Below are 20,033 nucleotides of genomic sequence, written 5' to 3'. Positions count from 1 at the left end.
TTTGATTAGCCCTTCCAGTATTTTTCAGTGTTATTCATTCTGTCCTTCAATCTGCATTTTCCCTCACTGGCTCCTTCAATTTCTGTTTCACTGCCTGACTAGTCTGAACATTTTTCATTGAGGTTCCTAAGCTTTTGTCAAAACATGACACATGAGGTGCAAGTTGAAAAAATTTCAATATTTGCACATTAAAGATACAAAAAGCAAACAATAGCTTGGTCTTTTAGTCAGTATTTTTTTAAATTACTTTTGTGACCAAGTCAATATAAATTAGATAAATAAATGGCCTTAAAATATACATTTTTGCTATTTTTAAAAAACTTTATTCCATTGAGTATTGCATCCATGAAAGAGGATTTTCCTTGTTTTATTGTGTTTCATTTAATGACATTTCTATCGCTTTTAAACTCACAAAACTGACACAGAAGAGGAACTCATGATTGAAAACCTTATTTTCCTGTTCTGAATTTCAAAAAAGGGCAGTAAATAAGTCCAACAAGCATCACATTCTGCACTTTAATGATATTTCTTTCAAGACATTTGAGTTGAATTAGACACAGAAAGACAGACGAATGGACAGGGATGATAAAGGTCATCATTCAGGTTTCAGGACCACATCTGACCAACGACATCATTATTATTATTTTTACTGCAGTCACTTCCAAAAGCCAACAGAGACAAAATGTTCTTAATTGTTAAAGTCTTCCCTTTACACATAAAACAGACAAAACCTAACCTGGAAATCCCCTGAATAGATGAAATATGTATAGATATCTCAGTATTTATTGAGATCTTAATCCATGTCTTCCATTTTTCTCTCCAAAATTCATCAGTTACTTCAGTGAGACTATATTTTCTCTTTGAAAATGTTGATCCAAAACCTCTTTGATTCAAACATGCAGAAGAAAGGGACAGTTTGAACCTAAACGAACTGAAGGAGTGAAGTCTCACGGAGTCTCTGAGGTTCATCCGGTCTGTTAGCTTCCTGTTTTATGCCTTCTTCGGAGGCAGCAGAGGTGATGGTGTGTGTTTGTGTCCCGGTGTCAATTAAAGGTCTTTAAAGCCGTAAACGGGCCAAAACAAGTGAAGAAATCAAATAAATAATAATTAAAAAAACTATTTGTAACAAAGCTTTACATTGCCGCTGCAGGCGTGGCCGTCTGACAACCCGCCAAGGAATTATTAGAAGAAGAGGAAGTGATGGATTTTTGACTCTGGTACCTGAAAAAAGCACAAAAAATTAACTTGGTATGATAAAAATCTGCGTTTTTAATTTGAAATTTACAAACAGGTTGTAAAGATTAACCAACAATACTGAGATTAAATGGTAAATGAGAGATAAAGCCAGGAGATTAAGATATCTGGAGGAGGGTGTGGCTAATCCTGGATAATCCCATTTAGAGATGTATTGACTCTAAACCGTTTAGGGCTCAGATGTCAGCCTGAATGCAGATTTACCTTATAAATGTATTATAATATCAGTAATACCTACAAAACCATTGAAGCAAAAGGTAGAAAAAGAAATAGATATAAATGTGAATTATTTTAAAGTAACAAAATAATCTACCCTCCTCCCCCTTGTGTAAAAGAACAAAAAAAGCATAAGCAAACTCTTGTTAGAAATTTTAAAATAATTAAGCCTACAAATCTTAAAACAGGCTTAAATGTGGCTTAAATAAAAAAGGCAGCAGTTTGAGAAAAGTTTTCTAAACTACTAGACATACCATCATTGGTTTTTTTGTGAAATAAATGTTATTCTTCATATTTCTTTACTAATATGTATTTTTTCAAATGTGTCAAACTCTGCAGATGGTTTGTTTGACTCCATTTAGTGGGAAACCTGCCTCACTTCTGTAAATCTGAATACATAAAAGGAGAGCATTGATACATTTCACTTTTATGCAGATGACTGTCAGATTTATGTTCCTTAAAACAACAACAAAAAAAGACTCACAGTCTGTGTAATAACATTAAAACCTGGATAGCATTAATTAAAGGTTACCTATGCTGCCTTTACCTAGATCAGATATATCTATTAGCTACAAAATAACATGTTTATTACATTTTTTGCTCAAAATCATTCTCAGATAATAACATTTTAGTCTGGTTAGTTTAGGCTCCTTTCAGAATGAGGAGCTGAATGAGGAGTTGTTTCAGGGTTGCTAGGTAACGGGGCTGGGTTCTACTGGGGTTGCTAGGTAACGGGGCAGAGCCCTCCGATTCTGACTTAATAATATTGATGTTTTTGAAACAGCTCGTATTCCAGACACTAAAAAACATTAACTTACTGTCAGAAAACAGCTGGGTGGTTTTTTTAATCACTTGGACTTCTTCTAGAAGCAGCAGAGAACCAAATGGAAGTACAAATATGTGCAAAATGTGAAATTTATATAATACTGTACTTTCAATGTTTTTAGACTCCTTGACCCAGCATTGTAAGGTAGTTGCTGAAAACTTGTTTGTTGTTTTTTTTATTAAATACTGTTTAACTTAAATAAAGTTGTTAGCCAGTGGTAAAAGACGATATTCAGGCTCACCAAGAACGAGATTTGCAGATTCCTTTGTTGTTGGTGGGAGAGTTGTTCAGTGTAGGACTCTGGTTCTGCTCCCCGTCCGTCAGAGCTGAGGTGTTTGGAGGAGTCATGTCCAGCTCCAGCAACATGATGTTCTCAGCCTTCATGGAAATGTGCACCAAAGCCAGATTACAAAGCTGTATCACATATTTCACTGCAGATTTTAAATAAATAAGGTTCCATGTTATGCATGCAATATTTCTTTAAGTTTTGCTTACGCACAAAATATCTGTCTAGATTTTCCACACAAACATAATTCCCCCCTTTCATACTGGATACATTTAATTTTTTTTCCATTCTTTGTTCTAAAACCTAAAATTGGCAATATGGTTTTTTAACCGTAAAATTTTATTTTATGTGCCAGGAACGTATTTTCTGTTTTGGCTTCCAAACTTTGGAATACATTACCTATAAATATTAGACAAAAATCTTCACTTCCTGTTTAAAAATCTGTTTTAAAAACACATAATTTGTCAATATTTTTCATACGTATCAGTATCGGGTCATCACTACTTAAAACTAATATAACATTAATGCACATTGGTGAATGTGAGCAGAACTAAACACCACCATTCCTATTATCTCTGCATTCACTTTTAATTTTCAGCAGATTAATACTAGATGGTCTACTAGATAGAATGCTAGATTAACACTAGAACCAATCTTTTTATTGATTGGTTAAGTGATTAATTACCTGTACATTTCATTTTTGGATCATTTTAGGTATAAAAAGTAACTTTATAGGTAACTCTACCCTGTATCTGGAGCGAGTTCCCATGGACAGCGCTACCCGAGCGTATTGGCTGATTGGTCGCTTGTATCCGACTGCAGACGCTGGTCTTTTCTTCATCTGTGAGGATTTACTGTACAAACGCATAGTAACAATCAATGAGACAAAAAAGCAATTCATATAGGATTAAAGCCGTGTTATATTTCTGATTCAGAAGTGGTGGAAGATGAGCGGAACCAACCTTTCATCTGGAACAAGAGGCTTGAACTTCCACTCATCCTCGTCTGGGTCAAACATCAACCTGTTCATGATTTTATTCTTCTCCTCTGGAGGAATGAAGTTCTCTATGATCAGATATCTGAGTGTCCACAACACACAGTACAGCACAGGTCCAATTACATGTGGCTGTCGCAGCAAAATATATTAACAAATGTGTTTTTTTGTGGGGAAAACGTTTTCTTTTTCCAGTGAATTGGAATTTCTCATAATGTTTATAAAACCTTTAAAACTGAAGCTCAAAGGTATAATGGCATGTTAGGGCCGTTATTGACAGAAGAGAGAAAAGGAGAGGTAAATTTCCACCCAAACAAATCTAAGAAATTTTCAAGCAAAAAACTTGGAAATTTCCGAGTTTGAAAAGTTGAAAATTTGTGAGAAAAATCTCATACAATTTGAGGTTAAAATGAGAATTTTTTTAGAGTCTGAAAAGCCGATAATTTGCAAGCCAAAACTCAGAAATTTTTACATTAAAATCAGAAATTTTTGAGAAAAAGTGTGGAAATTTCTGAGTTGGAACAGTTAAATATTAGCTGGAAAAAACTCGTAAATTTTGAGATTAGTGTCAAAAATTTCTTGAAAAAGCTTGAAAATTTCTGAATTTCAAAAGTGGAAAAATTTTTTTAAAAGTGGAAAATTTTCGACTTTGAAAATTTCCCCCCAAAATTCTCAAAAACTTCTGATATTAATCTCAAAATTTCCGAGTTTTTATAATCGAGTTTGTCAACTTTTCTAACTTAGACATTTTCTAGAAAAAAACGAGGAAATTTCTGACATTTTTCTGCAAATTGTTGACTTTTAAATCTCAGAAATTTCCTTGTTTTTTTCTAGAAAACTTCTATGTTTAACCTCAACATTTCTGAGTTTATACAGTCAATTTTGTGAACTTTTAAATCTCAGAAATGTCCTTGTTTTTTCACAGAAGTTTCTGTGTTTAATCTCAAAATTTCCAACGTTTTCTTTGGTGTAAAATTTCTCCTCTTTTCTACCTCCAACAGCCCGGACACACCTTCATGTGTGCTCTGCTCCCACAAACCCGGCTGGACTCACTTGAACTTGAGCTCTCTGGTGAGCTCGTTCTGCGTTTGCTCCAGCTCCTGCCGGCTCCTCACGTGCTCGTCGTTCACGTCCTTGATCTCCGCCTTGGTGCACTGGAGCTTGGCGTACAGCTAGGAGGAAACGGGAACAGAGATCAACACAGAGGATACGGCGCAGAGAAGTCGATTTCCAGCTTGCTGCTGCCTGGTTGCCGGTAGCAACGACACTGGGAGCACCGACATGTAGCGAACGGGCCAGCCAATGGGAGCTCTCGTTCCTCTGCTTTCCTCCTCCACTGCAGAGCCGACATGCTGTTCACTATTTGACTCCAGGTTGAAAACAAGGAGGCCTGAATTATAAAACTGCCGTTTAGCAAAGTGATGCTTTGCAGAAAAACCATCTATTTTTTCTACACACTAAATATTAATAAATTGTCTTTGGTGGTATCCTACCCACCATTTTACAGGAACATTTCATTAGGTTTTTCAATATGTTTTATGTGATGTTCATATCTGTCGCTTAACAACCGAGTCGTCACTGCAAAAACACAAAATCTTACCAAGTATTTAGGGTTTTCTTTCTGATGCAAACATATAAATACATTTTAATTAAGACAAAACTAACTTTCAGAAAGAAATAGGAGCTTGTTTTAAGTCAATAATTCCTTAATATTGATTAAAATAAAAAGCACTACCTCCTCTGGTAGGTTATTTTGGCAGTTTGCTGGAGCAACTTTAGTTTTTATTCCTTTTTTATGTTTTTTGAGAACTGGAAATGTTTTCCATAACACCAAATAAGGGACCAGGGCAGTTGACTAGCAAAAGGTGGGGGAGGGGCAGTTCTGCATTACTTTATGCTCCAAACTGGATCCTTTGTTTCTTTTTTATCAACGCTCACACGACAGATTGTTTCCAGGAGAAAGTCAGAACTGGAGAGGTTATGATTGTTAATATTTAATCTAATTCATGTCTACAATGGATGAGAACAGTAGGAAATATTCAAAAGGAACATCATTTGTATGAGGTACAAAATGTATACTTTAAAACACTTTAAAATGTCACCTTCTTGAGTTTCTTGGTCTTGGCCTCGACTTCTTGTTGAAGGGATGTGAACGTCTCCCTCAGCTCCACCGCCTCCTCATCCTGGATCAACATCTGCTGCTGCATCTCCCTCTCCCTTCGTGTCTGAAAGCAGAAAAACAACCAAAGTATTTTACCATATTATGCAGCAAATACATGACTTTAATGTGCAACATGCAGCTGTGAAAAACATTTCTCTAAAAGGACAATTACCTGCTCAGCGATCTCCTGCCTTTTCATCTCCAGCATCTTCTGCTGCTCGTTGGTGTGATCGATGATGTTCTTCCCTCCAACCAGCAGCTTGCTCTCCATTGCCTGAAAAATCCACAAAATAATAGAACAACTGGATTAACATTGATCATTTATAGACAAGGGAATCAAATCTAGCCGTGGATGAGGAGGAGAAACTAACCATTTTATGTTTTCAGTTCACCTGTTTATATATGGATGTATTCATTTAGTTGGGTGAAGAGTAAAGCTGCAAGTTTTAATGTTATTAGGATAAATAATATAGTATAAAAAATGTCAAATGTATCTGGCAAAGTGTATCAGATCTCAAAAAAGAAAAGTGCAAATCATATATTCTAAATTTGCAGCTAGTAATTAGTATAGAAATCAAGTTTTCTATCAATTATTCTGACAATTAATTGATTAATCAGATAACAAATTGTCACATTCTGCAGGTTTTTTATTTAACCACATAAGTGTATTTTATACAATATTAGAAATCCATGATAAAATGTGAAAATCAAATAATTAATTATTTTTGGACAACAAAATAAACATTTTATTGCCTAAAATGCAATAATGTAGCATTCTCTTAGTGAACATCTTTACAGACAAAAGATTTTCATCTTTAATGCAAATGTATATATTTTAATTGTACAGTTTTAGTTTAATTACAGTTCTGAGTTTGTTGTTCCTTCAGAAAATGGCCTGTCTTAGAGTCTTTATACTCTACTTAGCAATTATTCAATTACTAAATTAGTTGAAGATTATTTAAATAGTCGATTAATCACGATTAATCATTTCAGCCCTACTTGAGATCGGTGCAGATTCAAATTCCAGCGAATAATTAAGATGGGCTGATGGACACTTTTTAAGATTTTTATATGCAAAAAATGATCTATAATATTAAGAAAAGCACAAATAAATACATGGAAGTTGCCACAAAATGCAGAAGATATGAATAATTTTGCAAAGTGACTTCATCCTGAAACATGTGCATGCCTGAAGCAATGTAAAGTTTAAGCAGAGCTCAGCTTGTTGTGATGTTGTCGTCATGACGATGCTGAGCTGCCAGCTCCATCAGCACAATGTTTCCGCTGATGGCAGCTTCAAACGCTCACAACGTTAAACATCTACATGACCTCAGTTTGACCCTTAAGGAGATCCGAAGGCATTTTTTCAACTGATTTCAAATTTCACAAGCTGCTGGAGGTGGATGTTAGTTAAGATTTAATAATTAAAATAAAGATGGGCTTTTTAACACAACACAGGAAATATTTATCACCCTGTTACTGGATTTAACCATTTTAGTATTTATTCCATTGCTTGGTTTAGTTTTACTTTCTATAATTTTGCTTTATTGTGTTGTAAGTCTACTATAATTCATCTTGTTAATACTCAACATACAGGCAGTGAAATAAACCCACAGAATTTGCTGTAACTTATTGGTAAATATTTAGCATTTTGTTGTTTGTTTTTTTCAGATTTGAATTTGAAAACACATAATCAACCAAAGTTGGATGAAACGTTTGTATTTCAGCTGTTCAAATTTGCTTAATCGATCTAGTGTAACTTTTTATATTTAAACTCCAATAATGGCTCTCAGGTTCATGAGTTGTATTAAAACAGTTTGATCTTTCATCTCATTACCATATATTTTATTCTCAATCAGTTGATCTACACTAGCGCTGAAACGAATAATCAGATTAATCGTTTATTGAAATAATCGTCAACTAATTTAGTAATCGATTAATTGCTAACTGGAGTATAGGCTCACAAAAAGGTGATTTCCTGAAAGAAAAACATATTGAGAGCAGTAACTAAGCCAAACTGTGCAAAAAGTACACACATTTTGCATTTTCAATAATAAAATGCACCTGTGTCTGTAAATATGTTCTACCAAAAACTCCTCAAGTGGTATAGTTTTACCGTTCGTCACCTGGTTGAAATTCTGTAAATAAAATTTACTTTTACTAGCCAATTATTGATTGGTTAATCCAAAATTCATCAATTAATAATTGGCAATAGCTGTATTGATGTTAAGTCAAGCCTAAAGGGATGAGCTTTTCATGTTAAAAGCATTTATTTAGCTGCAGATGCACCTTTGCTACAAATGTCCTTTTAGGTAATAAAATGTTTATTTTCTTATTCTAAAAAGAATTTTAATTATTTTTGTATTTGCATATTTTAATGCATTTCTAATATTGTGCAAAAACATCTGATTGTGTCAATTCTTTATTCAAGTAATCGATTAATCGTCAACAAATAATTGATAGATTAATTGATAACTAAAATAATTATTAGTTGCACCTCTAAGATTCAATATGTCCGTCTTTTATATTGTATTAAAAAATCTGCAGAGTATACCAATTTTTTCATCTGATTAATCGATTAATCATCAGAATAATTGTTGATAGATTAATTGATAACTAAAATAACTCTTAGTTGCCACACTAAGTTTAAAATTTCTGCTTTCTCATCATGATGATTACAATTTTGTACATTTTACCAAATGACATACTGTTATATTTAGCTGCTGAGGGTTGAATCTGACAGAGTAACAATTCAGAAATAAAACAACATAAAGAAGGAAAGACAGAGAAGATAGAAACATGGCAAACACAGTCCACTGACATTTTGTTTTGGCCTCCTACCAGGACTTAAACACAAAAAGACAGCGAGTCCCTGGCAAACATGTGCTACCGAAACGTTCCTCTGAATTTACACACGCACACTGCTCTTTCAAGAGAAACACATTTAAACTGCTGCGAAGTACAGTGGCGTCCTTCATGGAGGGCGCAGCTCAGAAAGCCTCTTTGTTTCAAGCTGTCTTTGTGTTCAGTGTGTGTGACTCTTTGTGTTGCTACATATTCTTTCAGCATCATTATAGAGGACTGATTCATGGCAGGGATTTTCCCCGTTTGTGCTTCCCATGTTCCGTTTACGTCCTGAACAGCCGGGCCGCATTCCTCCAATACAGACAACTGAAACAGGTTAACTCAGCGCGTCAGAAGATGAATACTTTCAGGTTTTAGCTTCATTCATTCGGATGAAAGGATTCCCCGTGGGATCCTCACCAGGGTCATGCAACAGTGTCATAATGCAAATGGCATTTTTGCGTTGCACGCAGCTCTGTTTGCAGCAACATCCAATTAAAATATAACAATGAGGGTGCAAACACTGAATGCGAGAAGCAAAGATTTCAGCACTTCCACCGCAGAGAGGAGGAGCGTCACTTTCAGCAGATAAAAAGATTTTATGAAAATAACACTGTCTACTCTGAAATAATACGTTTTCTTCCGGAAGAAAATATAAAATTTTACATCTATAAGTACAAATCAATGTAGGGCTAAAACGATTAATCGTATTAATTGTGATTAATCAATTATTGAAATAATCATCAACTAATTTATTAATCAATTAGTCATTAACTGGAGCATACAGACTCAGAAGAGCCATTATTTCACAGAATAACACACTTAGAACAATAATTAAGCCAAAAATGTACAGAAAAATATGTAATAGATTGTAATTATGTTACACCCAGAACTCCTCAAGTAGCACTTTTAGCTTCACCTGGTTCAAATTCTGGGGGAAACATCTCTTATGAAGCACAATTTCTATTAAATTATTAAATCAGTTATTCCAAAATGAATCAACAGATAAGCTGCAGATCCATCCTTTGCTATTAATGATCAAACATTCTCTAAAGGAATGCTACATTGCTGCCTTTTAGGCAATAAAATGTCTATTTAAGGAACTGAATTATTTATTTATTTGCATATTTGTTGTTAAATAAAAAAATTGGCAGAATATGCCAAATTTATTCGGCCGATTAATCATCAAATAATCATTAGAATAGTAGAATACTACAATTATCTTTTCAACTTGTTAAGTTGTTTTCAGTAGCTGGGTGCTAAACCTTTTAATAGTTTATTCCAGTCCATTATTAGAGAAATGTTCCTTGATACAGCTCTGCTTGCCTGATTTGTTGTGGTTTGTTTATTTTTACTGATCGACACAAATTAATGGATAATTTAAGAAGCCAAATCAAACCCTAAAAATAAGATAAAACACCAGGAATCTTTCTCTTTCTTACTTTGACTATGCTCTATTTTTATTTATTACATTAATTTGTTAATACATAGAATTAGTTGCTACAGATTCCTAGTTGATGAATGTTTAGGAGACTGTGAGAGGAAAATAAGGCGCTTCACTATACCAAAGGTGCGAAAACAAGCACAGACAGCAGACTTGTTTGTGGACATATTATCTGCTCTAAAGTGCACACTCAGATTCTTTTAGCTGTAACCGATCCATTTCCTGATGAGGGAAAGAAAAGAGAAAGGGAAGCGATGCATACGGAGCTGATGGCGCATCAAGCCACCCAGACCCAGCGAGGTTGGATCCCGCCTGGAGCGATCTGGCTATAAATATCATGTGACGACAACAGGTCTCTGACACGGACGATGGCGAGCGAAGGAACAAAGACGGAACACTTTCAGAACCAGAACCAAACGGGAAGAAGCAGCTTTCAGCTTCTATGCAGCCCATATCTGGAACAAACTCCCAGAAAACTGTTAAACACTGAGTTCCTTTAAATCAGGACTAAAAACCCACCAGTTTAGAGCTGCTTTTGTACCATAATAAATGAAATAATAATGGCGACACTCAGAAAAATGTAATGTTTCAGTTGTTGATTTTTGTTGTTTTTTATTTAAAGCTCTTTGAACTGCTTTGTTGCTGAAATGTGCTATAAAAAAATAAAATCTGATCGATTGATTTGACCGATACGAATGGAGAAAGAGTAGAAATAAGGTGGATATTTCTGAGAATCTGTTTCGTTTACCGAAATTCATTTTTCCTGATCGATGCTGAACCACTTAAGCTTAAAGCCTCAAATTAAAGCCGGGAGATGAATCGATTTTATTGATTGAAGTTTTTGAAGATTCAATTTCTGAAATCTTCAAAAATGGTTTGATTTGAGATCATCATTTGATTTTAAAAAATCATTTTCACTAATTCACTCCTCAGATTTTCATATTTCAAAGTGACCAAGCCGCCATCTTGTTTGTTTTTTTATTTGGACTTTAAACTCAAGTCAAAACAATAAAATACGTTGCTTTTTTAGGGTAGTAACGTTACAAGAATAAAGTCAAAATAATATAAGAATAATGTCTTAATGTTGAATAAAGTCGTAATATTAGGAAAAGTAAGCCACTATGAAAAGTAACAAAACATTAACTATAAAAGCTTTTTCTCATTAAAAATGCTTTTTTTCTTGTTTTTTTAAGGCTTTCTTAGTTCTTTCAGAATAATTGATTAATAAAATAATCATTAAAAATGGTATTTAATGCAAAAAGTAAATGTCATTAGATGTAAGATTGCAGAACCAAACGTCTCTGATTGCTTGCCTTGTAGAACAAACATGCTTTCAATATTTTATATCTGCATGTTTCTTGTATTACTAGTATGAAGTGAACACATGGGTTAACTGATTTCATCTACACACACACACACACACACTCAGTCGATTCATCAATATTTCAGCATACGCAGGCCTGTATGTTGAGAAATGGAGAGCAGAGATGAGCTCCGTTATCAGCCTCCCCCACACTGTAACCTTCAGATTCAGGCCGCCATGTCTCCGTCCTTCTTCTCGCTCTAATTTCACAGGAAGGCAGCCGGATAAACAGGAAACCGCTACTCTATCCAGCTGTACGTGTGACTGCATGTTTGCACTGTATGTTAACTGTAAGAAAATGGGTAATCAGTTGTGTTTGTACAAACAAAAAAGGTAAAGGTGAGTTCAGAAGTGTGTGTCCTTATATTTTGCTTCCAAGCAGCCAGACTTTCCTGGACTTTTCAAGCGGATTTCCACATTTTTCTTTGGGGTTTGGCTGCTGTTTTGTTCATTCTCAATATTTATCGAGAATTCTCGATATTTATTCCTTCATGTCAAGTGTGGTTTTAATTGTATTTCTTATTTAATGGTAAACCATAGTTGCGGAATTGTGTTTTTCCCAACATTAGCTAAATATTTTAAAAGTTTTGCTCACATTTGCGATGGTAGTGTCATTAATTTATCAGCTTACATTTAAACACTTGTGCACGTACGTCCTGTACGACTCACTGCTTATGGTTTCATTCAAAAATCACTGATATTCTTCTGCAAAGGCCAGATTTATGGAAAACACAACTAATAGACAGTTTGTCACACCCAAGCTGTACCACAGGCCTCTTGGCTCCTTCTCCAATTAATGCTCACCTCTTCAGGTGTTTCCATTAAAATTGACCTGTTATGCTTCCTTAAACAAGCTAGGCTCGGTCTATGTGCTACAGGAAACATTTTAATATTTTTGTACAAACTCATTCTCAGGTAGTGAGATTTCAGTCTGGTCAGTTCTTGATATTTTGAGCTCCTTCTACATCTACATCTCCTACATCTTTGAAAAGCAGAAGCGGAGCCTCCTGCACAACCAACAAGAATTCTGCATCTGATTTCTGGCTGATAAGTCAACAACAAAACTTGTCTTTTCCAGCAGCCATTATACAGCAGTAAAACTAGCTGCTCAAACATGCTAGGGCTCTGCTTGGGTTGCTAGGTAAGGGGCGGAGCTCCACTGGGGTTGCTAGGTAACGCCACAGTAGACACTGACTGGCTTAGCCGTTGAGGGTTTATACAATGGCTAATTTTCCAGACACCAAAAATCATTAACTTCTTGCCAAAAAATGTCTGGGTGTTTTTTAAGCTCTTGGGATGTTTTTAGAAGAAATGGAGGCATAAAGATGTGCAAAATGTTAATTTTAGAAAACCATCTCATAACCTAACCCTGCTTCAGACATTTCTAGAAATTCATACACAACCTGCCTAACATTAGTATTCATGGTGCTTTTTGTTCACTGATCTTCTCTAACAATCCTCTGAAGCCTTCGCAGAACTACATACATTTATATAGAAATTAAATTACACACAGCTAGAATCTACTAACTCACTTCTCACTGTGCTGTTTTATTTACTTTCACAATTATGCATCGCCTCATGTTGGTCTTTCACATAAAATCACAATTAATAGCTTGTGTCATGTGCTTTGCTCGTGGTAAATCCCATGATGTCATCGTCATTGTTGTTGGTTCTGCAGGGAGCAGGAACTTAATGTCGGGTCAACACTGATTTCCTTCAACAGCAAAACACAAACTGGAGAACGAGTTAATGTGAAAAACGTATGAAACTGGAAACTATCAGCACAAATATTTTAATATTTAATATTTTGCTTCTGTTTGAAGCAAAACCTCACAATGCATGAGTTAAAAAAAACATGTAAAAGCTCAATGATTCCCAACACCGCCTTCATCTGGGCAGTTTACCAAAGAGTTTTTATTTTTAGATTTATTTCATTACATTCACTCTTATTAGAGACAAAAGTATCTCTGGATTTTTAAAAACAAGCTGGACATTTGATGGCAATAACATACTTTTGGCAAGTCAAATGTATAAAATTTGAAAGGCTAACTTGACAAAAACAAGTGTAGAAAGCCAACCTGTGTAAAAAAAAAAAAAAAAGGGCTGCAACTAACAATTATTTTAGTAATGAATTATTCTTATGATTAATCGATTAATCTTATAAAACATTGGCAGATTTTCCGTTTAACCACTTTCATCTTTTTGATACAATATTAGAATACACAAAAATGCAAATACAAAAAGAATTTGAACCAAGTGAAGCTAAAACTTCCACTTACAAAGTTCTGAGGAGAATATATTTACAGACGTAGGTTTTTTATTTTAAATGTAAAATTTTTGTAAAGTTTTGGCTTAATTAAGTTTGCTGACAGATTTTTAGCAAATACTACTTTTTGAGTCTGTATACTCTGGTTAGCGATTAATCAATTACTAAGTTAGTTGATTATTTCAATGATTGATTCACCACGAATAATCTGATTAATCATTTCATCTCTAAATGAATGTTTTAATGTTAATGCATTATTTAAAAATATATCTTTCTTATTGCTATTTATCCTGACATTTTCAGAGTATAAAAGCTCCAGAGAACTACAGGAGGTTTGAAGTTCAGTGACTCCTGCAGTCCATACGAGCAACACTAATGGACTGATTTTCTACATCATCATTAATTTAAAAAGCAGAAGGAAGAAAGAAACAGTCGCTAATTAGAGGAACTGGGGAGAAAGTAAAGAGATGCTTGCAGTTTTGACCCAGAAAGTGGATCTAAGAATAGTCCGCTGAAGAGTCATTCACAGGAGCCTCCTGATAGGCCTGAAGCTGCGAACAGCAGCCGCACTGACATACAACTGTTTCACTGCACCGAGTGTTAAATGCTGATGTAACAGATAAGTTCAGAGGAAATAAATTAGGATTATTAATGAGGCTAGACAACCCTAAATATGCAAAATCATACATATAAGCTACTAAATGTTTGGCTGTAGAATAACGTGTTATTGTTACAGTCATCACTTGTTTCACAAATGATGACTGTATGATGATTTTATGATGTAAAGCACTTTGAGCTGTTGCTGAAACGTGCTGTACAAGTAAACTTGACTTGACTTGCATGAATAATTCATGAAACAAATCGGTGCAGTTTGGACTCAGCAACTCCTGAAAGCTCAAAGTTTTTCTCCTTTTAAGAATTTGCTGCACAAAGTGAAATATGACAGCATGAAAAGTTAATGTGATCAGAACAAGAACGAGCCACAAAAATATGATGAAGCACCGTGTCTGAATCAAGAGACCAGAGTTGGGTAGTAAGTTAGTTACTTTTACTCAATTACATTTACCTGAGTAACTTTTTGGCAAAAAAAGAAACAAAAAACTTTTAGGAGTATTTTTATCACACTGTACTTTTTACTTTTACTTGAGTAATTTTATTATGACGTATTGCTACTGTTACTTGAGTAAAATTTATGTTTTGTTTTTTTTTACCAACATGATTAAAGTAAAAATTCACCAAACACACACTTGCAGTTTTTGTTAAAGTTTTATAAGTTTTTATTGAAACAAACTGATTCAGAAAAATGTTCTTTTGTCTAATTTTGTTATTTTTTATGACTAATATTAAAAATTTTCCTTTCTGTCTTTAAAATACCAAAATTTCCACTTAACTTTATAATTTGTCCGATGGTGTAATTTTTAAATATTAAATGATTGATTTGATCAGTTACTCAGTAGTTAAGTAGACGTGATGAAATATTTACTCTTACTTGAGTAATTCATTTTTACATGAGTAAAAATATGTTAAAGTAGTGCTACTCTTACTTGAGTACAATTTTTGGCTGTTCTTCCAAACTCTGCAAGAGAGATACTAATAAAAGAGGAAATATGTATACATGAAATCAAATTATCAGGTCTAAACCTCTTGAATGATGATCTCACAGAGTAAAAGGGAGATGATATACTTTGCCTGACGACGCCTCCGGCCCAACAACCTCATGTACTGTATCAGACAGATGGACACACCAGCTGAGCCAACAGAGCTGCACAGTTCCTGAGCTACATGTTTGTTGTGAGTGAGCCTAACGAGTTTCTGAAAGACACATTACCATCTGATCTCATCTCTAATTGGTTCATTTTGACCTCATGTCAAACCAACCTGTGACTCATTGGTCAAAAAGGAAGGGGAAAAAATAACTTTTTGTTTAAAAAACAACCCAAACAATGCATTTGAATACGTTTACCAAATAAAGCCGGCATGTTTTGTTCCTGATACAGACCTACATCTGTAAAAATAGAAAAAACAATCATTCATAAATGTGGCATCTCCACTATCTGTTACCAGAGGTGTAATGCGGAATATTTTCAACAGCAAATTATGAAATTATTCATTTACAGCTACAAAACAGGGTGTAAAAGATGGGTTTAAAAGCACGGGCCCAGCAAAGGAACACCAACATTTATTTTTCCTGACACATGAGGAATAAGCTTTATCAATCACTGATCGTTATTTTTCACGTTAAATGATTGATCTTGCGTGTTTCCTTCTAAACTGACCAAACCAAAGAAAGACCGATGCATCAAAGGCAGGAAATACTTCTTCCCCTTATCGCTCAGCAGCTGGCCGGTGAATCATGCACACTGATCCTCTGAACATTTGAAACAAATTAGCTCTAAAACCTATTAACCTCTGAGGACTGACATCCTCTGAGGAATAACGTGACAGGAAGAAATGTGAACAGAAATGAATGATAGTAGCACAAGATCATGATTTAGACCCTCACTTACGAACAGGAATTGCTAAAAAAAATTTTTAGAATAATAAAACAAAGGGCATAACGATATAAAGGAAATATTATTTTATCAATTCTGCTTTTCACAAATACAAGCAGGGATCCGATTTAGTGACAATGTACGTCATCTTTTGAGAAACTGGTGGTAACTTTAACCTTTTAAATGCTGAGAAACCAATGTTGTTCTTGTGAAACTAGGACACTCTCCACTAGCATTCAGTTCCCTCAATGCTAAATGCATCAAAATCATCTCTAGGTTCTGAAAATCTCTCTGGAACTGAAGGAAAAGTGAGAACACCTGATAATTAGCCACATTTAGAGGCTCTCTATTGGAAAAGGGCCTTTAGTTATCGGCTAATGAGCTAATGCTTCCATATCATAAAGGACTAAATGTTTTCACAATATGCTAACGCTGCTCCGTCATGCAGCCCCTCGGCTGAATTAACACTATTAAGGTGAAACTTAACGAGCTTGTCGATTGTTTATATTTTAAATCAGAACTGCATAAAGTGCATTTCCAATCTCACACCGGACTCTGGACCGTTTCCCCTTTTAAAATACGGCGCCACCATCTTGGTTCTTGTATCAACGGCTGTACTCGAGGATGACCAGGAGCGCCCTCTGCTGGATGGAGGCCAAATTACAACAGTAAAAGAAGGTCTAAATTGTCGTAATAGATTGGAACCAATTTTTGATCTAATAAACTATTAATTGGCATTTTACCGTAAGTTGATTAACATTATGTGAAAAATCCAGAAGGAAGAAAGGAAAAATCTCCCCTTCCTTTCATCACCTCCAGTTAGCTGATCCAGCAAAGTTTCATGTTGGACGGTTGAGGCTGCAGCTACAGGATTATAGAGCTCAGTGATTCAGTCATTCTGCACCAGTGACTTATTGACCATATATGTCCCATGAATCAGAGCGAGTGATTAATACAGCTCTGGCTCAGTCTTTGATTTCTATGTGTGATTGTGACCTGTGTCTGAATTTAACAGAGGAAGAGCTGACTTCTTAATTAAGATACAAGCAACTTCACAGGTCCAGATTGGAAAATATAGTGTGCATTCACACCAGCCCTGTTTAGTCTGCTTTAATCAAACTCCAGTTTGTTTGTTTAGAAAGTCTGGTTCATTTGGTGAGGTCGAACTCTGATGAGGACCAAAAAAGCAAAAACTTTGCCTTAAAACCTAAGTTTCGGTTCGGTTGAAGTGAACTCTGGTCCAATGTATATGCCAAGAGATCACATATGCAGGAATGCAGAAAGCGGACTACGGCACAGGGCATTCTGGGTAAATACAACCAAAACAAATGTGGGAGTCTAACACCAGTGGGATAAATGGTTGGTGGTTTTTTACCAAAAATAAAAGAGAAATCCTACAACCGCTAAAATCTGACGATACTCCATTTTTATTTATGTTTTATGAAGGTGTTTCTGAGATTTTTGTCATTTTCTTGATGCAGCGCCCCCACAGGTGTTTGAGGGGAACAGGTTTTTCAATTGGTCTGGTCTGTTTGATACAGAGCCAAATGAAAGTGAACAGCAACAGCTGAAAATGTAACATAAGATGCAATTTTGGCTCCCAATGGATCCAAATCTTACATGTAAAAACACCAAAATACCCCAGAAATCTAACTTAGAGCGCCGATATTTTAGTTAATGGTAAATGCCTGAGATTGTAAAGAACTAAAGTGTAATACTAGAATAAGACGGGCTTGTATGAAGATGACCAGTCCATGACTGGACAGAGAACAATAAAGACCAACTTCTCCTAGTGAGACTCACCTTGTATCTGGCAGTCAGCTGTTCGGTGGCTTCCTGCCTCTTCCTCAGATCCCCCATCATCTTCTCATTCTCCCCCAGGAGCTTCTGCTTCTCCTCTGCCAACAGGAATTGATCCTCTCTAATGGCTTCATTCTCCTTCTCCAACCTTTGTTCCTCCAGCTTCACAAACTCTTCTGCCTCTTTTTCCACCTCTTCTTCCTCAACCTCCTCCTCCTCTTCATCCCCATCTCTTTCCCAAGCCTCGCCATCCACCTGCTCCTTCTTCTGTTTGCTCCTAAACCTCCTGTGGTTGAGCTGCGCCCTGAGACGAGCAATCTCCTTCTGGAACTCACGGAGAAGAGCATCTTTGGGGTCCTCGTTGACTCTGGGCTGGTTCTGGATGTTCTTTGCACGATTGGCATAACGAAGGGTGGTGAGAGTCTCATCGTAATGCTGGGGGGCTGGGCCAAGAGTTGCAACCATCACCGTCTTGGCATTGCCACCCAAAGAGTCCTGCAACAGCCGCGTCAACTTGGAGTCCCGGTACGGCACGTGGCTGCTACGTCCATCGGCCAAAGCTGAGATGACATTTCCCAGAGCTGATAGAGATAGGTTGATCTTAGCGGCTTCCTTAAGGCGGTCACCCTGGACTCCTGTCTTAGCTTGCCGCTCACTGCCAGCCAGGTCCACCAAATTAAGGCGTCCCACTCTAATATGTTTCCTCCCATCTGGTCCAGGCTGACTGCATTCCACAGTGATCAGAAACAAGGCATGGGACCTTGATGAATGTTCGTTCATGTCCGTTGCTCCAACTGCCCTGGCCTGATTGCCCACATTCATTACCTCCTCGATCTCCTTGATACTTTTGCACACGCAAGATGTGAGATCTTGAACATAAACTCCTGTCTCTGGACTCTCTCTGAGCTCAAGTCCTCTGGTGTTGCCGTGATTGGGATCAAGGAGGTCACGGATCTCCTCTAGGTAGATCTCAAGGTAGGACGCCCGCACCAGATACTGCTTGTCGGACTGTGAGCGGGAAATGTGCGTGAAGATGTGGTCAAAAGCATTAGGGATCACACCTTGCTTCTCTGGGTCCAGCCACAATCCCTGCATGGTGTAGGTCTTTCCAGTTCCAGTCTGCCCGTAGGCAAAGATGGTGCCATTGAAGCCTGCAAGAACCGAATCTATCAGTGGACGGACGCTTTCGTCATACAGGTCTCGCTGTTTGGAGCTTGAATCGTATACCGCATCAAATGTGAATGTTTTTTGGGGCTCGCTTGGTGGCGCTCGGGGGTTTCTGAGGATCACCTGTCCGAGCCGTAGATCCATCTGCACAATCCCCCCAGCAGGACCATTAGACTCCTCTTTCCGGCTCAACGGACGGCATCGAACTACCACCTTCACTGACTCGCTGCTCTTATTTTTGGACATGATTGGCTTCTTTGAATTAGGTCAATATATTCCTAATTAGAGAATACAGCAAGTGTCTGTGAATTAAATTCCATGAAAATTCATTAATAAGGCATTCAATATGGCTTCGTGGTCATGTCACAATGGAGAAAATAAATTGTGGCTAAAAATAGAAACAGAAAAATTACCATTGCAAATGATGAGACCCCCCTCTTTCTGATTTCCTTTGCTTATTGTCCAATTTTAGCCCTCAAACACAAACTGTCGGTCGGTGTCTTTCACGCTTCGGACTGACGCTCCATTTCAGTCCCGCAACACGTCCAGATTCACAGATTCACTCGGTGGAAAGAAAAAACAGATCCAACAACGCCAGGAATGACACAAGTCAGTTCACACATCTTCCTCCGGCCGTCATGACTACAGAGATCCGGGAGCAGCGCGACATGCCGACGTCTGCATCTTCCAGTGTCCCCGCTGAAAGATGCTCTGAAGCGGATCTGCAGCTCTCAGTCTGCGCGGAGACGGAGCTTCATGAGAGAGAGAAAAAATAATAAAAAAAATCACTCACACACGCGCATTCACACACATCCATTCAACCACCACACCCTACATCACTGCAGCGTGCAACAGAGGATCATGGGAAATGGAGTTTAATGGAGTTTAGTCCCCACAACTATTATTTCACTCTAAATGAT

General features: G+C 36.6%; 1 protein-coding gene across 2 annotated transcripts; it reads right to left on the bottom strand.

Moving 5' to 3' along the window:
- Positions 1-502: 502 nt before the first annotated feature.
- Positions 503-19,937, bottom strand: kif3c (kinesin family member 3C). Of its 2 annotated transcripts, XM_023348310.1 has the most exons (9): positions 19,527-19,937; positions 17,950-19,415; positions 5,910-6,011; positions 5,679-5,801; positions 4,630-4,748; positions 3,545-3,661; positions 3,328-3,436; positions 2,538-2,674; positions 503-1,221 (listed from the first exon to the last, which is right to left on the bottom strand). In XM_023348310.1, the coding sequence occupies exons 2-9, from the start codon at positions 19,357-19,359 to the stop codon at positions 1,134-1,136; spliced, it is 2,205 nt and encodes a 734-aa protein (XP_023204078.1). In that variant the 5' UTR covers positions 19,360-19,415; positions 19,527-19,937; the 3' UTR covers positions 503-1,133. The 2 variants fall into 2 exon arrangements, with proteins under 2 accessions (XP_023204078.1, XP_005803480.1); XM_005803423.2 differs by having other exon boundaries at positions 17,950-19,937.
- Positions 19,938-20,033: the final 96 nt, after the last annotated feature.

This window comes from Xiphophorus maculatus, chromosome 15 (assembly GCF_002775205.1).
Source record: "Xiphophorus maculatus strain JP 163 A chromosome 15, X_maculatus-5.0-male, whole genome shotgun sequence".
NCBI classification, from domain to species: Eukaryota; Metazoa; Chordata; class Actinopteri; order Cyprinodontiformes; family Poeciliidae; genus Xiphophorus; species Xiphophorus maculatus.
Note: the sequence above shows the minus strand (reverse complement) of the source record. Positions and strands in the feature narration are given on the sequence as shown.